The sequence below is a fragment of the Tachysurus fulvidraco genome, chromosome 23 (assembly GCF_022655615.1).
Source record: "Tachysurus fulvidraco isolate hzauxx_2018 chromosome 23, HZAU_PFXX_2.0, whole genome shotgun sequence".
NCBI classification, from domain to species: Eukaryota; Metazoa; Chordata; class Actinopteri; order Siluriformes; family Bagridae; genus Tachysurus; species Tachysurus fulvidraco.
The window spans coordinates 5,313,780-5,339,478 of record NC_062540.1 but is presented as its reverse complement, the minus strand read 5'-3'; the positions used below and the strand labels follow the sequence as shown (position 1 = coordinate 5,339,478).

Sequence of the window (25,699 nt, the reverse complement as noted above, 5' to 3'; positions counted from 1 at the left end):
CATGTGGGTAAGTATGTCTCATGTCCAGATGTTGCACTAGAACAACTTGTGTGAGTGCGTGTGTGTGTGTTTATCTTTGTAAGTGTCTGTGCTTGTGTATCGAGGGAGTCGGGCACCTAGGCAGCTGCTGAAGCCGTTGTTCTCGAAGCCGGGTTTGCAGGAGCAGAAAGAGTCGGTGCCGTTCGTCGTACAGTGAACCTCTTCTGTCTCTCCACACAGAGACCTGTTACTCTTACAGTCGTTCAGCATAGTGTCTGTTTACACACAAAAACACCGGGTTTTAAGATCTTTCCTAAACTTGACTATTTAGGACAGAAGCTCAGCTCCTAACCCAAAGATCCCTACTCTTAAGCACAAGTCTAGCAGTAACGGCGATCTATACACGTCGAGTGTTGACACATGCGTACAAGCGTGCGCGTGCAAGAGACAGACGTCTCACCTGTCTTGCAGCCGATCTCGTCAGAGCCGTAGTCCTCGCAGTCGTTGAAGTAGTTGCAGCGCAGGGTGGAGCTGATGCACTTGCCGTTGCTGCACTGGTACTTGTCCTTGCCGCACTTGCTCTCCTTCTTATCTGCTGGAATACAGAGTCATATCGAGTTTATTTTCTGCACCTAAACGCGTCCTTCACTCTCGCAGGCTCTTATTGATCTTCCCCTGAAATTGTAGTAGATTAGCAAAGGTCAAAAGATGATCTTTTTCTTACCGCAGTTCATCTCGTCCGAGTTGTCTCCACAGTGGTTGACGCCGTCGCATCGCTTTCCGCTCCAAAGACACACACGATCGTTCTGGCAGCGGAAGTTTCTTGTGGGCGGACACAGGAACTTTCCTACAGGTAGAAGGGGAGCGGTTATTATTCATCATGTTTATTTCCTACTGCCTGGTTCGGGTCAAATCAAGGGTTCATATGGTGTTCGGACTTACGGCACTCTTCTGGGTTTTCATCAGAGTTATCTCCGCAATCGTCCTCACCGTCACACTTCCAGGCCAGTGGCTTGCACAGAGTATTGTTACACTGGAACTCGTCACTGGGGCATAGACGTTCCACTGAGAGAGAGAGAGAGAGAGAGAGAGAGAGAGAGAGTGTTACTGTTACTGGTTGTAACTTTAGGGGTTGGGCACAGTGGCAGCTTGGCAGTGCTGGGGCTTGAACTCCGATCCTCAAATCAACAACCCAGAGCCTTAACTGCTTGAACGTACTGCCCTGCATTTACAATATTTACACTTACCGGTGTCATGACACCTCTCTTCATCACTGCCATCTATGCAGTCAGCATCAGCGTCGCAGCGCCAGCGCAGTGGGATGCAGTGGCCATTTTTACACTGGAACTGGTCTGCATCACACTTAAGAGCACAGCCATGCTGCACAACACACAAATATACACACAGACTTAACCACACACTGCTGCTTGTGGGGCAAATTGAAATTGTATTAATACTGAAAGACAGAACAACAATGAACTAAGGGGATGTTGTCCAAGAAAAAGGGCAATACTCTGCTCGGCTTGGGGCGGAGCTAATCTCTGTACTACAATAAATGCAAACAAAAAGCCTGCATTTAAGAAACCAGTGCAAAGTCTTAGTTTTGGAGATTATGCAACTGTTCCACAGCAAGAAAGCTGTTACATTAACATTAAGATTTAGAGACGGCGAGCATTGAAAGAAGAAGGACAAAGAGAACCAGACAGAAAATAAACATGTGCATTTCAGCTTCAGCACCTCGTCAGAGCCGTCAGCGCAGTCATGGTCTCCATCACATTTCCATCGCCCGGCAATGCAGCGGCCGTTGGTGCAGGCGAACTCGCTCTCTGAACACTTACGCGGCACTGGGGGGGCACAGTAAGAGTCATTTATCTAGAATGGCAGAATATCCACCACACCACACCATCAGGTTCAGAAAGATATATATTTGGCAACCTGGGAAAACCCTTCAAACTGTCAAATTTGGAGATCCAATTTTAATAAACACCTCCTATAGTTTTATAGTACGTTAAATGCTCCTCTTCTCCATGGATCATTTAAATCTAGTTGCTTGCAAAATAGACACCCTGTCTTCCTCCGGAAAAGAATTTATAATCTGCTTATGAAACAAAATGGTACAGAACGTCAAGCTTACAACGGGAAACAAGTTTTCACTTCGATTATCAACTTCATCCTCATCGGATGAGGTTAAAAATAATATATCCAAAGCTCGAAAACAGGAGGCAAGATTATTTCCAAATCGCTGAGGAAATCGTCGCCGGTTCATTTCCTCATATCTGTTCTGCTGGCTATGTTCAAAAGCATCACAGACAGTTTGAAAAGTGATCTGATCTTATGCCAGTTTTACTATGCAACAACTTGATTAAAACATAGTGTTCACTGTGTGAGAAATGTAGCGCCTAGCTGGCACGGTTTTAGACATTTTTAGGCAGCCTGACTGTTTTTACAGCTGCCTTTGTTAAATTGCCACCTCAATCAACATGATCGGTGCAAGAAAATCATGAACCTAGCCCCAGCGACACCGGATTTTCCCAGACCACCACACTTATTACAGAAGGGAACGTTGAACGTCAAAGCGGTTCAGAATAGGGGTTTAACACAGGGGGGGGAAGTGGATAGGTAGAAGGAAGAAGGGCTGTAATAAAGGTTCATGCCAATTCTTTTATGAGAAAGTGCAAATAAAATGAAAAGGGAATTTAAAGCCATAAAAAAAGTGACTAATGTTTAATATATTTCACTCTAAAGAAACAGAATCGGTCACCGAACAGCAACACAATGCCATAAGATGGCACACGGATCGTCTCTTTTTGAAAGGGTAAACTAATAACTGGACTAGAGGGACGGGTGCTGAAATTTGTAGTTTCTGTCAATAAACATTGAATGCAAAGAAAAACAGATGTCCAAAGGGACAAGAGTGGCGTTTAGATGGAGAGAGGGAATGGAGGAGCAGTGACCTACCTCTGAGTCAAGCCACCAAGTCAGTGTGAAATGAAGAACAAACATAAGGTGAAGGTGAATGGCATTCATGAGCAAATGAGGGCAATGTCATGAAACAGTGCAAACCGAGTGGATATGGCAAGCACACGCATGCATACATACACGCACGCACACACTCGCACACTTTAATTCAACGGTTCTATACATTATACATCTATACAAGCTGTAGCACTCCAACTGTGACCCCATTACAAAGCCACCAAGTTCAGCCCTCACATCAAGGTTGTTAGAGATCATTTCCCATAACTCCATATGAGACCACCTACCGCACTTCTCTTCGTCGGAGTTGTCACCGCAGTCGTTGTCGTAGTCGCACTGCCAGCGGCCCGGGACGCAGCGGTTGTTTTTACAGCGGAACTGATACGGCTCGCACGTTCTCTCGTCTGTCGCACAGAGACACGAAAAAAACTCAAACACGGGGTTTACAGAAGCTAGCATGTCTAAAAGCAGAGCAGAGGGAGACGCTGTGTACCGCACTCCTCCTTGGGTTCATCCGAGCCGTCGCCGCAGTCGTCCTCGCCGTCGCACTTCCAGCGTGCAGGAATGCAGCGACCCGAGTCCTTACAGCGGAACTCGTCCACACCGCACGTCATCTGAGCTGCGGAAGGAGACACGACGAGAATAAAGGTCATTAAACACATAACAATGATCAGGTAGACTAAACAATATGATAACTGCTCAAAACATTGGCAATATTGATAAACATCGATACTCAGGGAGGTCAAGACTTACTTTCCTCACTCTTCTAACTAAATATCTTTTCTGTTATACTCAAGCACCATACAAAGCTTCTGCACAAGCTAACTAAACCAACCATTTATACAATTAGTCACAAAAGCCTGTTTCGACTAGCTTTTGCTCCAGGTTGTGTGTCAGAAGACAAAGTACTCCTTTCTACAGTGAAATCTCATTCCCAGACACGGTACAGACGACACTGCAATCTAAACCTAATAATAACTGAATTGTTATAGAAAAAATATTCAAAAAATATCTACAGATATATCCGATATGTAGGTTTAGCGTTTTTTCAACTAGCTTTCAAGCTACTTATAAGTGAACAGATACAAAGTGATCAACTAAGTGAAGGGATGAAGTTCATACCAAAGTGTGCTTCATAACAGATGAACTTCAAACCTTTCCCTTTTTTTTTTTTAAATAATAATTCATTTTCTCCATTTGTTACAACCCCCGTCTACATCGGAGTATCGAGCACTACGTAAAGGTTCGTCAGTGAAGTAAGAGTCTTACTGCAGTTAGCTGGTTCGTCAGAGCCGTCCACGCAGTCATTGTCACGGTCACACATCCAGACACGGGGAATGCAGCGCTTCGTAATGACACACTGGAACTGGTTGGGTGCACACGTCACTTCGGCTACGACATCGACACACAGTGACGGTTAATATACAAACCACTCCAACGCTTTAGCAAGAGGCATGCTATGTATTATGATGAAAGAGGACGTCGGTATGACATGATTATAGAGCTGACAAGACAAGCTGATGACAGGCCGGCTATGACGGAGAAAAAGACTCACGACAATCTTTCTCGTCTTCTCCTTGGCCGCAGTTGTTCTGGCCGTTGCAGCGGAATATCCCGGGAATGCAGCGGCTTGGGTGCGAGCACTTGAACTGGCTGGGAAGGCACACGTGGATGTCTATGGCACACACAACACGAGCGTGTTACACACATCTGCCTGCTCATTAAAAGAGAACTGGTCTGTGCAATGAAGGCAGAATGAAATGGTTCAGTACAAAGTCAAATATTTTAGCATTTTCTGTCAATGTGATATGTTTTTTATATATATATAACCCTAAGTGGGGAGTGAGATGAGAAATACAACACCCAAAAAAAACCCCAAAAAAATGGTCTTTAAATGTGTGCAACACCTTCCAAAAAGCATAAACCACAACATACGAAAGTATCGCCATAAAGAATGGGCAAATATCAGGATCCAGATAAATACATAAATATTTATGTAGCCAAGAAACAATATGCATTTTTCCCCCAAAACGAGCTAACTGCAACTTCAAATATTAGCATCGATGGAAAAATGCATTTCATTCCAAAATATGTATGGGGATGAATACTTATGCAGCGTGATATAAATATGTGTGTGTGTGTAGACACATTACCGCAGTTGGCCTCATCAGAGTTGTCCTGGCAGTCATTGTCTCCATCACAGATGTAGGCAGGGTTGGTGCAGATACCAGTGCCACACTGGAACTGTCCAGGCCGACATTTAAACTCGGCTAAAAATATAACACACAACAAAAGTTTATTATTCTCTCTCTCTTTCTCTCTCTCTTTCATCATCTATTCAATATGTCTCGCTCTCTCTGTATCCATCTCATTATGTATTCCTTTTATCAGTGTGTATGGCTCTCTTCCACCTGTCTCTCTGCTGTAAGTCTCTCTCTCGTCTGTCTGTCTAACTGTCTCTTTGCCGAACTCTCTCTCTCTCTCTTTGCCATCTGTCAGTCTGTCTGTCTCTCTTGTCGGTCAGTCTTATCTGTCTCTCTGCCAACTGTCAGTCTCTCACACACTCTCCCTTTCTCTGTACACTTGTCTCTCTGCCCATCTGTCTTTCTTTCCTTTCTTTCTTTCTTTCTTTCTTTCTTTCTTTCTTTCTTTCTTTCTTTCTTTCTTGTCAGTCCGTCTCTCTCCATCTCACTCTCTCTGGCCATGATTCTTTTCCACCTGTGCCAGTATACCTGTTTGTCTCTCTACCTTACCCGTCATTCAATCTATCTATATGCGTATCTGTATCTATATGTCCATTTGTCCCTCCTCTGCCCCGTTCTTTCACTCTATATCTTTCGAATCCAGAAAGATGGCCTGTCTCCTGGTTGTCTGTGCTCACTCAGTCTGTACTTGTCCCTGCTTTATGTCTCTAACAGTAGAGATACAGACAGTTCCAGCCCTCTGTTCATGGTCTGATAGCAGTGTCATCTAGACTGGGTTTAGGTCTGACTGTCCCAGAGCTGCACATACGCTCTTCTCGTCTGCTCTTGACTCTGATTAGCCTTTAGTGAGCAGTGCTGGTCTGAGACTGCTGTGTTAGTAAGTCTCAGAATCTGCTCAGTGTTTTCAGTAGTCATTTAAAGATGACTCCCGTTGACCCCCAGATCAACTTTGTAATCACCGTGTAACGAGAGCTCTAGGACAGTGTTCCATCTTTCTCTCTGTCTGTTTATCCATCTGTCTCTGACTCTCTGACCTTCTGGCACTTCATCTCTCTCAACCTGTCTTTCATTCCTGGTTCATCTGACCATTACTCTCTTCTCCGTCTCTTTGTCACTCAGTCTATCACTCGTCTGTTGGTCTGTCTGAATGATTATTTGCCTGACCGTCTCCCTCTCTCTTCGTTTATCTGTCTGCCTGTCTCTGTTTATCTCTCTCTCTCTCTCTCTCTCTCTCTCTCGGCACAGACATCTGAAAGGCTTTACTCACGGCATTCAGCAGGTTCATCTGAGCGATCTCCACAGTCATCTTCAGTGTCACACTTCCACCAGAAGGGGATGCACTTATCATTCTTACACACAAACTATGAGACACACACACACACACTTATTGTTTACTCAAAATAATATCTTATTTTGCTGAACAATGTTGTCTGATAAACTTTAATAAACAAACATTTTACATTTTACGACTTACAACCAGCACAAGCAACATATTTCACGTTTCTTTTTTTTTCAGCAGCACACACACCTGGCTCGCGGTGCAGTTGGACAGGCACTGTTTTCCATCTGCAGCCAGGTAGAAGTTAGTGGGGCAGGCACACTTGTAACCTCCTCCGGGAGACAACAAACACAAGTTACTGCATCCTCCGTTATCCACCTGACACGGGTGATTCTCCACTGCAGACAGAAGAAAAGCCGTTTCTCGTTACTCTCTCATCGGCATTCACTGTTGAGGTGTACACTGGCCGGCAATTAATTTAACTCGATACAAAGATACCTAAGAACTGCATCCTGAAATGAAGAACCAGGTCAGTGAACTTCACCTTATTTAAACGAGAAAGAGCTTGAGATTTATCTGATCGGACATTTCACAGATCAGCCGTAACATTAAAACCAGTGGCACCAATGGCCCCGGTCCAGATGGCACCTGTCCTTTCAGTCAGTGCTAGCATTAACCTACAGTAGCTCTTCTGTGGGATCGGAACAGATGGGATTACTGCCTTCAATCCCAATGTCACTGGTTCACCGGTTGTCCTTTCTGGGAGCACGTTTCCGAAGCACTAACTTACTAATTACTGCACAATAGGAACACTGGACAAGACCTACAGTTTTGGAGATGTTTCCCCCCCCCCTAGTGGACAAGCCATCGTAATTAGCTCTAAATCTTGCCCATTTTTCTGCTTCCAACAGTTCGAGAACTGACTGTTGACTAGACTGCCTGATAAATCCCTCCCCTTAAACAGGTGCCAATGTAACGAGATATTGAATGTTGTTATTCGTTCACTTCACGTTTCAGTGGTTTTAATGCTATAGCTGATTGCTGTACATCAATTCAGAGGTGTTTTGGTTTAAATCTTGATGCCGAGAATAAGAAAATGAATAAAACAACGTGTGGGCTTCACAGCATGAAGTCGAAAGCTTATGCATCATAAAAGTTGTAGTATTTGAAAAGCAAAATGAATTATAAGGAGTTAATTCTGGGCATCCCATAATACTCTGGCTTTTGTAGGTTAGAACTGACTAATGGGTTTGTATGAATTTGATGAGCTTGTTTGGAGTTTGGAGTGGAGGAAGGTGTGTGTGTGTGTGTGTGTGTGTGTGTGTGTCCTCACCCGGAGGCTGTCTGTAAGGATGGTAGATGTGGATATCCATTGGCCTGTGCAGAGTGCTGATCAACATGGTCTTGTTGGTACCCAGTGATTTGTGAGCTCTGTTGATGGACTTGGTCTCCCAGTCGGTCCAGTAGATGTAATCCTCGAACAGAGTCATGGCAAAGATGTGTGGGATGTCGTGATTCAGCACTGCAACGGAAGAGACAAGCTGAGCAACACAACCTTACATTCCTTTTTACTCTACAATGAACAAGGTGGTGATGTGGGTTTTGATACGTTTTATCATACAAGTGACTTTGATTTAATCTGATTTTTTTTTTTTTTTAAACAATCCCTTCTCCAAGTGTGTGTGTGTGTGTGCGCACACATCACAGAGAAACTGATAGAAAGCGAGTAGAAACAACAAAGAATAGAGATGGACAGATAGATTGAGCTCTCTCTCTATCTACACAGAGAGAAAATGGAAGAGAACAAGAGATAAAAAGTCTTATGTGGTACCAATGTGCCTGTTGGAGCCATCGAGGCTAGCAAAGGCGATGTAGTCCTCGCGAGCATCGGCCCAGTAGATGCGGTCATTGATGAAGTCCAGTGCGAGGCCGTTGGGCCATGTGATCTTGTCCTTGATGATGATGCCGCGGTCAGTGCCGTCCATTCCAATACGTCCGATGTGTGGCACGTCTCCCCAGTCTGACCAGTACAGATACCTGTGTGCAAAAACACATACGCAAACACGGACATAACGCCGACTTATATATTAACAGCTAAATCATAACTGGGAACAAAAATGAATTTACCACATGAAGGTTTTAAACGTCATGACCGTGATCCTTTGACTTATCTTTGGGCACATGTGAGTTTTGCACACTCACCCGTTGCGTACGTCCACAGCCACGGCCCGTGGCTCCCTCAGACCGCTGTTGACCAGCATGCTCCTGTAAGCCCCGTTCAGCTTAGAGACCTCGATGGTGTCTCGGCCCTTATCGCACCAGTACAAGTTGCCCCCAACCCAGTCCACCGCCAGACCGTCAGGGTTGCTCAGGGACGTCCGGTGCAGCACCTGCAACATTGACCATGCAGAATTGTACAATCACCTCACATGAAAAACCTCTGTAGGTACCGCTGGATGTCAGAAACCTCAAATGTACCTCAACGTTACTGCCGTTCATGTGCATGCGGCGGATCATGCTGCCCTGCGTGGTCACATCTGTCCAGTAGATCATCTGCTCCGCATAGTGATAGTCCAGGGCTACAGCATTGTTCAAACCCTGTTACAAGCAATTAGAAAAAATTAAATACACTCTCAGAACAGTCTCTTTATTTAAGCAAAAACACTAAAGGTAGGACTTTTACTGCCATTTTACATACTTTATATTTACACGCTTACCTGTTTGATGAGGGTGTAATTGCTGCCATCTAGGTTGAGCTTTCTCAAGTAGTAGCGATTGGCAAAAAGCAGAAAAGCTTCCTCTTCTACAGAGAGAAACATCCGGCCGAGCCAATTAGTGCATATAAAACAACAAATTTTCAACAAGTGAGAGTGAGAGAGAGTGAGTGAGAGAGAGAAAGTGTGAGTGAGTGAGTGAGAGAGAGAGAGAGAGAGAGAGAGAGAGAAAGTGTGAGTGAGTGAGAGAGAGTGAGTGAGAGAGGGAGTGAGAGAGAGAGTGTACTGTACATACCAGAAGAGGACTTGCAGCGCGTCGGGTCGTTAGCATGCACTGCATAACCTTCCACGCAGAAGCAGTGGAAGCTACCGTGGCTGTTGACACAACGCTGTGAACAAGGGTACGTGGTGGTGCACTCGTCCACATCCATACACGTCTTGCCATCCTTTTTCAGGCGGAATCCGGGCTCACAACGGCACTGAGAAACAAAAAAGAAAAAAGTTATACAAATTAATAAAAAGTTCAATCGGTGGCTTGTCTTCTCTCAAAACCGCTACACATCACCTCCATCAGAAACATCACCATGAACATTACATACATCACTGATATTGATCTCTAAATCTAAATCTCTTGCTAGTTTCTGTTGTAAAATCGGACAGAAACATGCCTAAGGTGTGAACAGTAACAAAACCGATACAAAACAGCATGTGTACACAGCAAGCACACACACACACACACACCTTGTATCCAATCTTCAGATCCTCACAAAGCTGTGTGCAGCCACTGAGCTGCTTGTTGAGACACTCGTTGACGAAGCAGTTGTGTTCGTCTGAGCCGTCGCCGCAGTCATCTTTCCAATCGCACAGTGCATGCTCGCTCACACACTTCCCGTTGTTGCACAGATGTGCCGAGTCATTACAGCGTTTCTCTGTGAACGTACACACACAAACACGCACAAAGACAATCAGAATTACAATTTAACTCAAAAGTCTAATCGATGATGATAACCGTCAATTGATCAAAATTTGTCCAGTTTTTAACATTTACTGTTAGAGTCCAAGCCAAAACAATCCAAAATTTGTATCTTGTATCTATAAAGCTGCAACAAATGATATAAGGTTAGTCGGGGCTTTTCAGGACTGGACAGCGCCATAATTCTCTCAACCCTCAACTTCAACCCTCAATTAACTTTTCTGTGAATTCAAACAAATCCATTAAAAAATTAAAAAAAAAAATGTATTGATTAAAAAAAAAAATAAAAATAAAAAAAATGCCCAAATACAATTTTCTATTATCGGAATCAGCATTCAAAGATGTATGTAAAAATTTAACTCCCTTTTTAAGTACGGCGTTACTTCACCACTGCTACCTCCTCATTCCTCACTACCTAAAGAAGCGATTAAAACTGAACTGCAGAGACGCCACGTCCCATGTGTTTGTCGAAGCGGTCAATCTCTCCAGGCAGGGGCAACGTCAATGAGGCGGCAAACAGGCCACCATCAACCCCTTCATCAAGCTTACACACCGCATTGCACAGCTGGATTCCAGCCAGGGAGTTTATGACCAAGAGCTTTTTATGGCTTCACGTATAACTCTGTGCTTTCCATTTTCACACAGATATGACAGCAGATCCAATAAGGACAAAAAAAAATGTCTGTAACTTAAACAATAACATTAGAATTGGTGAATTAATAAAAACTAGTGATATGTGAGAACAAGGACTTAATTAAAAACTTTGGACAAATCGGAACCAAGAATCCGACAGTATTTTGGAATAAACTTCTGGCACAAGTTAAAGACATCTTCATGTTGATACCTGGCTCTGTGCAGTGGAGGTTCTTGGGGGCTTCGTCCGAGTGGTCATGGCAATCAGACTCGCCATCACACTCCCAGCTCTTCTGCTTCAGGCACTGGCCGTTATCACAGCGGAAATCATTGGGACCGCACGTGGGGTACTCTGTTAGAAAAATGACAGGTGACATCACACAACAGCTCATTACAATTTTTTAAACTTAACTTTAACACTCAGTAAACACTCAGCAGCACCCAATACAACGGATGTATCCCTAAAGGTTTTGATTTTTAAACTCATGTCTCAAGGTCTCGTTGAATCACAGCACGTGTCCTGCATGCTGGGACGAGGGCTGATGAGGATGCACACGGACACGCTCACCACATTCGGGAGACTCGTCCGAGCCGTCGCGACAGTCCATGTCGTGATCGCACACGAAATGCTTGGGGATGCACTGCTTATTCTGGCACTGAAACTCTGTGGCGTCACAGGTCTTGTTGTTCGCTACAACAAGAAGCAACGAGAAGTAAGAACAGGGGAAAATAAATGAATAAATAAAGAAGGTCAATGACGAAAAGGACTTGTGAGTGGACACTTACTGCAGCCAGCTTGCACACCCTCATCAGCACCATCTGGACAGTCTTTGTCCCCGTCACACTTCCAGCGCTGGGGCACGCAGTGCGAGCCGGGGCAGTGGAAGGCTTCGGGACTGCACGTCTTCGAACCTGGAATGACATTGTGTAAAGTGTGAAGCGGAAAAAACATCCAGGTGCTTGAAGTTTTGAAGATCATAAGTCATACTGGACGCTCCATATCAAGTAGTTTTCCCTCCGGTATAAAGCCAACTGGTACTTTTTATGCGGTTAGTGTTAGACACACTGTTGTGAATTTTATACAACGGTCCATTGCTCACTTAGCTCTTGTTTTTATTTAATAAGACAGAAAACTCAGCTTGTCATCTTATTGAAATCAAATCCAAATATCGTTTGTCTCAAAAAACAAAGAATCGTCAGGGGAGACGCCTCCCAAAAGCCATTAGACTTAGAGATGTATATAATTCTAACATATATATATATTGTATTATGTATATACAGATTATGTGCTATATGAATCGATGCAAAATTAGCTGTTACTAAGGAGATCAAGTGCATTTATATTTGTTCTGTAGCTGACCAATCAGAACTGAGAATTCAGTTCTTTCTCGCTATTTTGTTAAGATGAACACCACCCGGTTGGAAACAATCCCACCATCCCAACTCCCAGCCCCCACCTCCACCCACAAGCATGCCGACAGCTGTTATGACTCACTGCATCGGCTGCCTTCGTCTGTGCCGTCTCCGCAGTCGTCGGTGCCGTCGCACACCCAGGAGCTGGAGATACAGCGGTGATTCCCGCACTCAAACTGTGTCGGCGAGCAAAACTTATCTATACAGGAAAAAAAAAACACAGCGCATGAGACTGAAGCAGAAACTCGATCGTCGGCTGATTCCAGACTCGTCACTTACCGCAGTGGGTCTCGTCTGTTCCATTTTCACAGTCGTTCTCTTTGTCGCAAGTCCAGCTCATGGGAATACAGCGACCGCTGGGACAGGCGAAGAAGTTCACAGGACATTTCAGCTTCCTTTTCTCTGTAATGGACACAGTGAATCCAGAAATGTCTAAACGTCTGGGTTATAAAGTGTGTTTTAGACCCACAGAGCATTTAGGTATGCATGCCTGACCTGGGCAGTTCCTCTCATCAGAAAAGTCTCCACAGTCGTTCGAGCCGTCACACTGCCAGGAAGGCGCGTAGCAGAGCGTGGTGTATTCACATTTCTGAAAGGTAATACCTTTAACTCCTAACAAGTAGAAGCTGTGGCAATCTGTTGGACCTGAGGGAGCGAGCGCATGAAATATTCATGAATAAATACTTTTCTTCCTGCACTATTTGCTGATCATCTGAAGCAATAGTGTCCATTCTCTGTAATAGTATAGTACAGAATTGTGCTCGAGTTGCCAAAGACACTTTGGTTACGCTATTAAGAGCAAGTGGAAATACTTACTACAGTTCATTTCATCGCTGGCATCCTCACAGTCTACAACCTGGTTACAGCGGGACGAGTTGGTGGTGCAGGAACCGTCCTTACACTGGAACTCAGACGCATTGCACAGGGTCACTGGGTAAGTACAGAAACATACAGACATCATACAGTAGCAGACCTGGAGGAATAATCAGCCCGTTGTTTATTTCAATAGACACAGGGAGAAGAGTAGAACATCATAAGATTCTACTTTTACAAACATTCCCTCTGTACTTACTGTTGCAAGGCCGCTCGTCTGAGCGGTCTCCGCAGTCATCTGTGCCGTCACACCAGGAACTGTGCTTGATGCAGCGTCCATTGAGGCAGCGCCTGTAACCCTTCTTACAGCCACGATTAGCTGCAGCAAATGCATCAACACCAGCAATACATCAACAACCGCACACAAACTTTGGTTTACAAAAAAAAGCAAACGTTATGATCAAGCAAGTGTCAATTACACAGCGTGTAAAGATGTATGATGACACTGAAAGTACAAACACGAGTCAGAGAGAGAGAGAGAGAGAGATACACTGCACGTACAGCAGTAAGACGGCTTCTCGTCGGATTTGTCTTTGCAGTGAGCGCGACCGTCGCATGTCAGGCTGTAGTTGATGCAGTCACCATTTCCGCACTCAAACTCATCCACACTGTGGCATGTGGTGTTCTCAGCTGGGAAACAAAGCACATGTAGAGACTTGAACTGATACTAAAGGGTCAAGTTCTTCTTGGCCGATCTTTAAAGTGCAGTGGGGAAAAAAAAAAGAAAAGAATGATTATTTGCACATGTGAGTGGCACTCACCAACGCACACGTTGCCCTCCACCAATTTGCGGTCTCCACGGCAGCTGCAGTTGACCCGACCCTCGGAGGTGAGCAGACATAGATCCTCGCAGCCACCGTTATTGGTGTGACATGGAGAGAACTCACCTGGGCACCACACAGAGCATAGATCAGCTTTAAACCCAATCAGATTTCATGCTATTAATATTTGAACTGGTGTTTGATGAAACGCACAGCTATTGGTGTCCTTGGCCACGGCGATGATGCCCATGGGCTGCTGGGGAATGTCAGCACGCAGCACTTTCATGTCTCTGCCAAATTTATCCGCTCTAAGCACGGCTCTGCGCACCCAGTCTGTCCAGAAGATGTACTCGCCATACACAGCCAGGCCAAATGGGTGCACAGGCTCGTTCTTCAAGACCACCTACACACACACACACACAGTGGTATAAATGTACTTACACAAATGTGAAAGCCTTTTACTTGCCCCCCTGCTTCTTATTTCTAAAGGATAGTCACACACGCAGACACACAGGAGCACTCACAAAGCGGTTCGTGCCGTCGTACTCGCAGCGTTCGATCTTATCCAGCGTAGCATCAGAGAAATAAAGCTTCTCAGCACGGTGGTCTATAGCAAGGCCGTTGGGCGTGCGGATGCTGTTACCCACAATCACCAGCACGTTAGCCCCCGCCAGAGAAGAGCGCATGATGCTGGGAGCCAGCTCATTCCAATTCGTCCAGAACATCAAACTGAAAGCAGAGAATGCTGATGATTTGTTAAAGGATAAAGCTGCATGGAAACATAGCTAATATAACATATGAACAACAAAAAAATAGATTGAATTTAGGCTGAGAGCTTTAAAGACCAGTTTAACACAGATCCAAGTTGGCATGGATCTACACTGGTGTAGATTCCTCACCCTTGGCATTCGTCTAAAGCAAAGGCTCTGGGGTGGTCATCTCCGGACATGGTGACCACGGTCTCCCTGTTGAAGGCGCCACTGCGTGTCTGGTCCACTGTGTGGCGTGTAATGGTGCTGGTGGTGTAGCTGGTCCAGTAGAGTGTGTCCCAGCCTCTGTGATACGCCAAGCCTTCCACTGAGCCCACATCTAAGAAGAAAATGTCGACAGAGCTGATATAAAGCAGAGAACATGCAGTGAAAGCTCATGCAATAAAAGCAAACGACAGTAATAACTTTAAAATTAAATAACGTGTTGGCTAAGACCTCGACTTTATGTTCTGGTAAATTATCCACCACTACAATATTCAGCTCTTGCTTTGTGTCAACGACTATTGCTTTTCCCAGGGGAAAGAAAAACAAAAAAAAACAACATTTCATTTAGCACTATTTGCCACGCAGAGCCTTCAGCAGTCAGCATGCCTCTATTAGTATGTGTGCGCTGCTGCTGTTTGCATTGTGTACAGGCGTCATTTCATGGATGGTTTGCCTGTGCACACACACCCTGTTGTCAAGTGATCCCTATATTCAAGCCTAGCTCTGCTACAGGAGAAAATAACACTCAAAGACTTTTTTTTGATCGTGTTCCCTTAATAAGAAATAGTCCCAAGGAACTGCTGTCATTCTTTAAGGCATAATGTTTCCACTGGTTAATAAATGAAGAAGGAACTCCAGCCATATAGGTTTTATGAGGGAGGATTGTGCCGTATCTCAGCCCTTATCCGTTGACGTCACTTAGATAGAGGACCGTGACTGTGTTTGCCCAACCATAAAATAACAAGTAAAAACAGAAAGCTGAAAATAAAATAAAATAAAACATGGAGATTGCACGAGGAAGCAAATGACCCTAGCAAGGCAGGGCAAAAAAAAAATCTCATGTAAAGTTAGCAAAGATCGCTGATAAATCATTTGCTACAAAACGTCCAAGTTTGTGTTGTCATGTAGCAGAGATGACGAACCAGTCAGTATATATGGACAAAATCTGTCCATACAAATCACATCGGAAAAAGAGAGAAAACGATACTTCACCTTTCAAAACAAAGGAGTCAGAGATACTCCAACTTTCAAAATGGAAGAGACAGAGATGCTCCACCTTTAAGACAATCGAGACAGGGAGACTCTGTCTTTCAAGACAAAGCAGACAGAGATATTTCATCTTTCAAGGAGGCTTCGATGATGAGGTCTTTTCATTTATCAATATGAGAAGCACCACAAAATAAGACTATCATTTTATTTTTTTTACTATGCTTTGGAATGCCAGGGCACAGATAAGAAATAATAGTCCTGAAGAGGCTTCATATTGACAACACAGATGAAGGTTGTGGTAAAGTAAAATCGATAGTTCTCACTATAGCCCAGCAGGAACCTGGCCCGGGTAAGCTGTGTTCTGCATGGCTGACTGGGTTCGCAAAATCAATACCAGCCAACAAGCAGCACCGGCTGTTTTCAGCGCCGTTTCTGGACATCAACGATCTATGACCCACTGATCTGTGACGTCCACCAAATCGCATACAGCAGATTTAAGACGACTAGAAAAAGGCTGGATAGTGCATTTGGTGACTCTTAAAAAGTTTTGTTTGCAAATCCCAAACTTTTCTTTTCCCAAGCAAAAAAACAAGGACTATAAAATAGCTCATAACTAAGACATGAGACTTCGATGATCGAGCATGTGTCGATGCAGAATGTGCCTTATCTCTCAGTTGCTAATAAATGTAGACTCATTACGCTTGTTGGAGCTCTAGTTATTGGTTCGGTGTGTGTGGGTGTGTACAGGTGGGAGGAGTGGCAACCCCAGGTACATCGCGTCACTGCACAGTCCCTCACAGTCATCGTTATCAGACCTTCAAAACACATCATGGCTTGAGGAGAAAGGCACTGATTGGCAGCCATACTGTAGCTGGGTACCAAAGATGGACTGGGAGATGCAACATGCACTAGTGCCCATACTAGACACAGTCATCATTGTGATTGGACTGCTGGGTCACTCGTTGGTAATCTTCATCTTAGTAAGGAGGAGGTGGAAGACAGCGTCTCGCACTTTTCATGGAACTGATACACTACTACTGGTCTTGAGCACCTCGGACATTTTGTTACTGCTCTCTTTGCCTTTCCACACAGCTGCAATTGCTCTGGGCAACTGGCCTTTCGGATGCTTCCTCTGCAAAGCGGTCAGCTTCCTAGGAGTGGCCGGTAACACTGTCAGTGCCTTCACCCTAGCTGCACTAGCAGTAACACGCTATCTGACGGTGGTACACCCGACCTGGGCATACCGCTCCAGGATGAAGCGCTGGCTTCAAGTCACAGCAGTTCTACTTTGGGTGCCGGCGATGGCATTGGCTGCTCCACAATTCGCCTTCCGCAACTTGGAGACGTACGCTGTAACACACTGTTTTGCCTTCCTCAGTGACATCAGCCAAGTGGTCTACTGCACTGCCCTCTTCTTGTTCAGCTTTGTCCTGCCTCTATTAGTCATCATCCTCATGTACGCCAAACTCTACAGTTTCCTGCAGAGGACTAGCATGCAGAGGCAAGCTCTGCAGCTGCAACGCTACCAGAAGCAGGTGACCCAAACCACAGCCATGCTTGTTGTCGTTTTCACAGTCTGCTGGCTACCTGCCTATATAGTCATGTTCTGCAAAATTGGTAAAAGTGTCGACAGCACAAACAGGCTTAATTCTCTAGCACTGGTGGCACGGTTAATGGCCACGTCATCGTCCATGATCAACCCACTGCTGTATGCTTTTGTGTCACGGAAGTTCCGCCAGGAGCTGCTGGTTAAGGTGCGTTGTTGGGACAGTATGGTAGTGCGCTGGCTTGTGTGTTGTCGAGAGAAAAGCAGGGACAACGTACAGCCCTTTAACCCTGCCGAATTGGAAACCCCACCTCCATAATTGCAGCAAAAGACACTGGTGTTGAAACCTTGTTCTGCTATTTTTCAAAGAATCTTGTGGGTTTATGGAACCAGTGACAAGCAGGGGACTATAAACTTCAGCTATAAAAGATGGAGACCACATCGGGTTCATTATCTTCATCCATCAATGATTCATGTGTTAATGTGTTCATTACCCTGATGACCTTGTTTTTTTTTTTTTTCATTTATATCGAGACTCCAATATGGTATTTGTGTTTGCTTACTGACATATAAATAGCTGCTTTGCTCTGTTTATAAAACTATGAAAACCTGATTGCTCACAAGCACCTCACATATCAATGTTTACAATCCGGTGAAAAATATGGCTCTGTGCATCTTGTATTGCATATTCTGTATTGATTGGCAACCATAAGAAGATTAAATACCGTGGTGTCCTACACCGAGCATGGTTCGTCCACAGATAAATATACTCCTGAGATATTTTCAATTATCTTCATACCGGTCATTTCTAAGGTATGGCTAAAACACCTGCTTACTTTCAACAACGGTCTTGCGTGATGAGCCGTCGTCGCTGATCTGCTGAATGTTGCCGAAGTGGATATCGCTAAAGAAGATGCGGTTGGCTCCTTTGCCGCCTCCACCCCGGTGGTCAAAGGTGAGAGCGATGACATTTCTCATGTGATCCGGGTCTTCGAAAGGCTTGATGGGTGCGTTGAGGTTGGTTTCGTCCGATAGGTGTATGCTCTTCAGGATCGTCCGCTCAGAGTACAGCAGGTAGCCGTCGTAGTCGCGACAGGAGCTTCCGTCGTCGGCTAGCATGCCATGGGCACAGGCGCAGGTGCGTTCTCCGTTGCCACGATATAGGCATAGTTGCTCACAGCCACCGTTTTTGTCCTTACAGATGTTGCTGCCTGTGAGACAGAGCAAGTCATTACACTTTAGAGCCATTTTAAGGCTTTAAATTTGATTTAGAAAATTAGTCTCGAAAATTGCAACCGGTTACTGCTTGTGTTGGATAATCTGAAAAACATTGTAGACATTACTGCAGTGGTCCTACCTTGCTGTCTGGCTCGGTTGAAGACTTTAATATCCTTGAGCTGCACACCAATGCCTTTTCTTAGATACACCATATCGGTGGCATTGTTCTTATTCCCTCTCTTAATGGAACCATTGGCATGTGTTCTGGATGATGCAGAAGACAATTTGTTCATTTGAGTGCTCATAACGTCTAATCTGATAATATTCGGACACACAGAGAACAACAATGATTCACCTGTCACTCCAGTAGATGTAGTTCTCAAACACAGAAACCGCAAACATGTCCATGTTATGAACAGCCAAAACCAGCTCTCGGTTCCCGCCGGTCTCCAGATTAATACGCTCGATTTTGTCTGTGCGAGCGTCGCACCAGTAGAGCAGGCCTTCCTAGAAATTGCATGGACACACACCAAAATTAACTAGAGCAAAATTCCATTCATATTTCATTATTCGTTACAATTACATTAATATTAATGCATTAATAGTATTTTGTGACAAAAGGATTTATGTACATTTTTAAACGATTTAAAAAAAATTGTTGTATTTTTTTTAAAGCATAAACCAGCACCCAATCTGCAGCTATAAAAGAGAAGTCTCTTTATCAAATAATGTGAGTGAAGGGATTAAAAAAAAAGAAAAGGAAAAAGAAGGACTTTGTTATACGATATGTTGCTGCTTGTTTCAGTTGTGCTATAATGGTGCAGCAATAAAACCAAGTTGTTCATGTACAAACCTCATAGTCAATGGAGATGCCATTTGGCCAGCTAATACTGACATTGACCAGGACAACTCTCTCTGTACCGTCTAACCGAGACCTCTCGATGCGTGGGTACTGACCCCACTCTGTCCAGAAGAGGTACCTTGGATACAAGAAAGGGTTTCACCTTGACAAGCAACAATGATAAGACAACATCCACCAGAGCACTTTTACTGCTAGGCAGTGTACCGACTCTAATCATTATTGCAGTGTAAACATTTCCACACTAATAAAGCTCCATTGCCCAATACAAACACCGGTTTTGGATTGCAGAATTCTCTGCACACACTAACACACACACACACACACACCCATTCTCTGGATGGACTGCGATGGCTCGAGGTTTGTCCAGACCGTGGGAGATGACTACATAGCGGAAGGAGCCGTTGAGTCTGGCCACCTCGATCATGTCGAAGCCTTGGTCTGTCCAGTAGATGTTCCCTGCACAATGTAATAACACACCATCAAGCAAAGCAAACAATTACAGACCGCTCCATATGTCGAGTTTTAATGTTGCTACCATTTCAGCAAAGAGTATAAAGCACTGTCAAAAACAGCCCCGTCAACACTAAAGGAAAAAAGTTAAAACGTGTAATAATTAATAATGTCAAGTCTTGTACATCAATTGGCTTTTGTGCTGCTTCTAACTGATGTTTTTGCCATATTTCTGATATAAAATTAATTAATTAATTAATTAAATAGATAATAGATAGATAAAAAGCCAGATCAGATGTGATAACTTACTAGAACAGTAATGCCCCCCAATGCCTATAACTCAGAGCGCCTACAATGGGATGTGAAGGATGTGCAAGTCTGAACTAGGACCCTGAGTTATATATGTATATGTATATGCAGTGGGGGAAAAACACACTATGTAAGTGTGTAAGACATCAATCCTAACCTGCGATCCAGTCAACAGCAATGCCCTCCACACGTCCAATGCCATTTGTTACCACGTCCTCTCTCCAAGTCTGGTCTCTTTTGGCTCGGCTGATGGTGCTAAGACCCATGTCCACCCAGTAGATGGTGTCATTTGCTACACACACGCACACACACACACACACACACACACACACACACACACAACATTATACAAAGAAATACAACGTTTTAGATTTTAGCTGTAAATGAGACATTCACACTCACCGGCGTGAAAGTCGATGCCCACTGCCAGAGACGTTCCCGACACTGGCACGAGGGCGTCAGATTTGTCAAGCGGGTCAAGAGGAATTCCACGGATGCCCTCGTGCACCGAGTAGAGCAAGAATGAGCCCATACCTACCCGCAAACACAGAGAGACAGGATTCAGGTCACTGGGGACATGTTTTGCGACTAAGCAACATAAGCAAGAAAGCAGGGACTTCCAAAACTGAAAAACGTTTCTTTTTCCATGTAGCTTAATTAAAAACTCTAGTAGTTTAGTCTGACAATCGCTTTCTGAAAAGGAAAAACAAGCATTTAAAGTTTCCACTCTGACTACCATGTCAGTAGTATCTGATTACAAAGTGAGACAATTAGGTGCATGTCAGACATATCTGACCATCGGTGCATGTCTGTATGGTGTCAGACGGTGAGAGACGTGTACCTTCGCAGGACTGCTGGCCACTCTTCAGGTTGTAGCCTGCTGTGCACATGCAGGCTCTGCTGGTGGGTGAGGTGGGCAAGCAAAGCTGAGAGCAGTCTCCGTTGTTCTTTGTGCACAAGTTTGTACCTTCAACACAAAATAAAAGTGGTTCTAAATTTAGTACTGCCACCGAGAGATATATCTGGAGAGAATGCGTGGGAGCGTGACACGTTACGTTTTGAGTTCGAATCCTATTTTTGCCAGAAAGGCATTGTTGGGTACCTGAAGAAACATCTTAACAATCCTCTTCAGTTCTATACTTGAACTGGATCCTGCTTGTAGATGATCATATAATAGTATTTACTAGCCAGCAGTAAACGTCCTTGTTCACGCAATTATCTAATCGGTCAATTGGGTGGCACTAGTGCAATGCATAAAATCATTCAGATGCATGTCAAGAGATCCAGTTGGAGGAAATATGGGTGAAAATCAGAGAACGATGGTCCTAGCGAAGCTAAACTGATCACGCCTCATTGCCATCAAACCTTGATGTGGACTGGCTATAACAGCAGAAGACCAAATAAAGGAAAAATCATGTCAAGTCACCTTTATTGTCACCATGTGACCATTAATTAGCAGCTACTCCAATTTCCCACCTTACTGTGTTTCTTTGGCTCAGAAATGATAAAAGGCAGAAAAGAGAATCACCTTTCTGTTGGACTGTCTCATTGTAGATCTTCATATGCATGACTGGAGACGTGCCATTCCTAAGAACCTTCCAGTTGCCTCCGTCCTTCTTGTCACACGTGCCTACTTGGTCTGTGCCCTGGTCCGCCCACCATAGCTTGTCCCCTGGAAAAAGAGATAACATACAGTTGGATCTTCTGGCATAAAGATAAAGACACTTAAAAAAATAAAGCTGCTGGTAAAAGAACTAAAGAAGTACTCACCCATAATGGCGAGAGCAGTAGCTCTGGTGAGTTTGCCCTTTACACCCTCGATGATCTCCAGGTCTGTGCCATCCATATTGCAGCGATTGATGGTGCTGTTGCCTGTGCTGATCCAGTAGAGCTTCCCCTCATCAAAGTCAATAGACAGCCCTGTTAAACACCAGCGAAGAGCAGGAATGAGCTGCATCCACCTTGCCGTAAAATCCACAGTGGACTCAAAAACGCAATCAAAGGAATTATGCAGTAGAGAGAAGCCAAGAAAAATAGTGGTGCGTTTAGATTTCAGCTCTGGGCAGTGCGATCATTGGGAAATAAATGGATGTCCAGTTTATTAGACCGTGTTTTTCATAGGTACTAATCACTGCATACCAGGACCACAAAAACAAGACCTGCTGATTTGGATATTCCATGACCCAGTCGTCCAGCCATCACTACTTGGTATTATTTCAAAATGACTTGGATCATTACTCTTGCCCATTTATCTAGCTTTCAACACATCAACTTCTGAGAACTGACTAGTCGATTGCTGCGTAATATCACCCACCCCTTTACAGAAGCCATTATAATGAGAGAATCATTGCTATTTATTTTGCATTTTAGTGGTTTTAATGGTAAGTCTGATCAATGTACATTATTACACATTTAGAATGACCCGCGTTATAGTAATCGTTCCATATGCAGCGATCACCATACACACGTGTGCTGCGAAACAAAAAAAAAGCTTAAACGTATGAATGATGGCACTAGCTAGGATTAGGTCTGGCCGATATTTGCAGGCGACATTGGTGTGACTACGGTCAGACTTATAATATCCAAAAAACTGCCATACTGGCGAGCTGACTTTTCCTCTGTTATTTACAATTTCCTCGCTCGCTGCAGCGCTCAGTTTCTGCTTATCAGTCGCCGGTTACTGAAGAGGAATCCAGCAGACCAGCACGAGACGACGATATGGCGCAACCAAAATTGATACTTTTACATGATTGGCTGTTAGCGTGTCACTCCCTAGGAGTTGCTAGGTTACCAGAGAGCGAGTGCCTTTGTTAATGCAACCAAACTTGCTTCGCAACCTCGGTTTCCTTCTGACGAAGAATAAAAAATATCGAACGTTTTATCAAACACATTTTTTATTGATATCGATCACGTGTCTCTCGCGATACATATCGTTATCGTTTCATCACCAGAATATTCAGACCACTCAGATTCAGATTAATTGTATTGAAGACTTACTGCAACAGTGCTGTGGTATAAAACAATATATTAGTTTACATGCCACTTTTGTGCATAGTGTAATGTAGTATACAGAGCTTTTTATTTATTTATTTATTTATTTATTTATTTATTTATTTATTTATTTACTTATTTATTTATTTATTTATCTTTGCTGCTTGGAATCCTGTGTGCAAAAAGTACAGAAACTAAACACTAATATATTTTAATTGGTTACTCACCAACTGGACCTTTCTGACCGGTGAAGAGTAACGAGCGGTTGCTGCCGTCTGTGTTGGCCATGCTGACGTTGTCTCCGTCTGTCCAGTACAGCTTTCTGAAGAAAAATAGTTTGCAAAATTAAGCAGTTAAGCAGCATGCAAGCTGAAGTGCAAAAGCTCGTTCCTTATTTAACAGGAGTTTCCACAACCTTAGTGGCCTTTCATTTGATGTGAAATAAATCTTTCACAGTTAATGAAAAAAAAAAAGAATCTAGAAAGAAGTTACAGGAAAACATGCATACAGATTGGTTTTAATTTTGATCCTTTTTTTTTCTTTTGTATAACTGCTGCTTTCAATAGAAAAACCTGCACGTATGCTTCACGTACTACAACTGGCACTGTTTACAAAGCCAGGTCCTGAAAACTGTGGCAAAAATCCCCATCATGATCGACGTGATCTGTGATCTGTAAACCTAAACGCCACGACCACCCTCAGAAAACCCAAACAAAAACCTATGTGGTAAAACTCTCCCTTCTTTGCTTTGCAACATCAAAGATCCAGACTCTCTTTCTTCACAAACAAACAGCTTCTTCCCGTCCCTTCATCCTTTCCTTCAAAGGTTCCAATGTCATTTCAGTCTCTTGTTTTCTTTGGAAACAGCCAAAGCATATGGCCCAGGCATCCGCTCCTTTCAAATCCTGTTTTCAAGCAAACAGTTCTAACAAAAACCGAGCAGAGGGCGAGTTAAAGAAGGACGTCACTCGGTCACTTCATGGTATTTAGGTGTTTTTCCACATCACAAGTATGTACAGATTGACTACGCTGGGTGCCTGGGTCCAGCAGATCACATATTCAGGTCGGCGGTGAGAATTTTTGTCTGAAATCTACTACTAGCACAGCATGGCATCACCTTGTGCTCAAACACAACGTGTAGAAAAAACGTTTTTATGCTACATCTTCTATCCAAAATTGCTTTTTGTCAGACACATAATGCTTCATCAGCATAAAGATCGTATTTGTACCGTCTATATTAATGCACGTCGCCTTGCGATTCTATTTCTCACATACACGTATAGTAAAAAATAAAAATAATAATAAATTATATACAGTATATAAGAAAAGAAAGAAAGGCATAGGATGAAAACTTATGATCTTTATCAATCATAGCTGTGGATTTAAAACTAAGACAAAACTTAGTATGTAAGAGATGTTTGTGTATGCAGCTAGTACTAACCCGAGCATGGGATGTACCACCAGGCAGTGTGGTTTGTCCAGTCCGTGAATGACCGAGTTCTTAAAGGAGCCGTCCAGTCGGGCCACGTTGATCTGCTTCTTGCTCGTATCGTAGCTGGTCCAGAACAGGTTCCTGGATATCCAGTCTACAGCCAAGCCTTGAGCGTTAGGTATATCTAACACAGCAACACAACGTGACAAAATGACTTCAGTTCCTTGGAGTTCAATGAGTGAGCAAAGATAACGATTAAAAACAACGATCAGAGGCTGGATTCATACCGGCCGACACCACAGTCTCCACCCCTGTCCCGTTGATGAAGGCTCGTTTGATCATCTGCGTGCGAACGTCGGACCAGTAGATGCGCTGCTCCTGGGCATCGTAATCTACTGCTGTTACGTTATCGATTACAGGCACGGTGAAGGAGATGATGTAGTTGTAATATGGATTCTCGATGTCCACTCCTCTAATCTCGATCTGACGGGCGTAGAGTAAGAACTGACGAGACTCTGAGCACAAGGAAAAAAGAGAAAAGAGCAACTTTATGAAAGGCAGCACAGTTATTATTCATGTTAGAAAGATTTCTCACATTTACATGCATCAATGTCATAACAGTCACTTCAGTAAAAAAAAAAAACAACAGCAAACCCCAACGAGAGAGAGAGAGAGAGAGAGAGAGAGAGAGAGAGAGAGAGAAAGAATAGTAAAGAAAGAGAGAGAAAGAAAGAGAAGGAAAGAGAGAGAGAGAGAGAAAGAAAGAATAGTAAAGAAAGAGAGAGAAAGAAAGAGAAGGAAAGAGAGAGAGAGAGAGAGAGAGAAAGAAAGAAAAAGAAAGAAAGAAAGAAAGCAAGAGAGATAGAGAAAGAAGGAAAGAAAGAGAAAGAGAGAGAGAGAGAGAGAGAGAGAGAGAGAGAGAGAGAGAGAGAGAGAGAGAGAGCCTCTGATCATTTTCGATCACAAAAACCTACCATTTTAACAATGGATTTTAATATCTACTGTATATAGACAGAGAGAGAGACAGAAAAGGAATAAAGAGTCAAAGAAAGCTGCATGTCAGAGGAAGTGATCAGGTAGAAATGGAGAAGACGGGCGAACAGACAGAGAGACATAAATCTA

At 43.8% G+C, this 25,699-nt stretch overlaps 1 protein-coding gene across 4 annotated transcripts in view; it reads right to left on the bottom strand.

Annotated features, from left to right (window-relative positions):
* lrp1ab (low density lipoprotein receptor-related protein 1Ab) overlaps positions 1-25,699 on the bottom strand; it is a 116,576-nt gene that overhangs the window by 14,137 nt on the left and 76,740 nt on the right. For 2 of the 4 annotated variants that reach the window (XM_027144513.2, XM_047806925.1), the window contains exons 29-74: positions 24,865-25,092; positions 24,587-24,761; positions 23,373-23,467; positions 21,925-22,074; positions 21,683-21,826; positions 20,996-21,121; positions 20,557-20,688; positions 20,312-20,446; positions 19,722-19,851; positions 19,387-19,513; positions 18,889-19,040; positions 18,673-18,797; positions 18,152-18,526; positions 14,705-14,894; positions 14,330-14,534; positions 14,019-14,208; positions 13,806-13,931; positions 13,546-13,674; positions 13,244-13,363; positions 12,988-13,101; positions 12,667-12,816; positions 12,451-12,573; positions 12,254-12,370; positions 11,545-11,670; positions 11,327-11,449; positions 10,970-11,110; positions 9,894-10,081; positions 9,448-9,631; positions 9,156-9,241; positions 8,917-9,036; positions 8,641-8,828; positions 8,270-8,475; positions 7,772-7,960; positions 6,688-6,836; positions 6,427-6,520; positions 5,109-5,225; positions 4,511-4,630; positions 4,225-4,347; positions 3,449-3,574; positions 3,243-3,359; positions 1,717-1,823; positions 1,227-1,359; positions 922-1,044; positions 704-826; positions 440-574; positions 117-254 (exon numbers count right to left, since the gene is read on the bottom strand). In XM_027144513.2, coding sequence (XP_027000314.2) covers positions 117-254; positions 440-574; positions 704-826; positions 922-1,044; positions 1,227-1,359; positions 1,717-1,823; positions 3,243-3,359; positions 3,449-3,574; positions 4,225-4,347; positions 4,511-4,630; positions 5,109-5,225; positions 6,427-6,520; positions 6,688-6,836; positions 7,772-7,960; positions 8,270-8,475; positions 8,641-8,828; positions 8,917-9,036; positions 9,156-9,241; positions 9,448-9,631; positions 9,894-10,081; positions 10,970-11,110; positions 11,327-11,449; positions 11,545-11,670; positions 12,254-12,370; positions 12,451-12,573; positions 12,667-12,816; positions 12,988-13,101; positions 13,244-13,363; positions 13,546-13,674; positions 13,806-13,931; positions 14,019-14,208; positions 14,330-14,534; positions 14,705-14,894; positions 18,152-18,526; positions 18,673-18,797; positions 18,889-19,040; positions 19,387-19,513; positions 19,722-19,851; positions 20,312-20,446; positions 20,557-20,688; positions 20,996-21,121; positions 21,683-21,826; positions 21,925-22,074; positions 23,373-23,467; positions 24,587-24,761; positions 24,865-25,092 — 6,714 coding nt within the window. The remainder of the gene's footprint in view (positions 1-116; positions 255-439; positions 575-703; positions 827-921; positions 1,045-1,226; positions 1,360-1,716; positions 1,824-3,242; positions 3,360-3,448; positions 3,575-4,224; positions 4,348-4,510; positions 4,631-5,108; positions 5,226-6,426; positions 6,521-6,687; positions 6,837-7,771; positions 7,961-8,269; positions 8,476-8,640; positions 8,829-8,916; positions 9,037-9,155; positions 9,242-9,447; positions 9,632-9,893; positions 10,082-10,969; positions 11,111-11,326; positions 11,450-11,544; positions 11,671-12,253; positions 12,371-12,450; positions 12,574-12,666; positions 12,817-12,987; positions 13,102-13,243; positions 13,364-13,545; positions 13,675-13,805; positions 13,932-14,018; positions 14,209-14,329; positions 14,535-14,704; positions 14,895-18,151; positions 18,527-18,672; positions 18,798-18,888; positions 19,041-19,386; positions 19,514-19,721; positions 19,852-20,311; positions 20,447-20,556; positions 20,689-20,995; positions 21,122-21,682; positions 21,827-21,924; positions 22,075-23,372; positions 23,468-24,586; positions 24,762-24,864; positions 25,093-25,699) is intronic. The other 2 variants (XM_047806924.1, XM_047806926.1) reach the window with 1 other exon arrangement.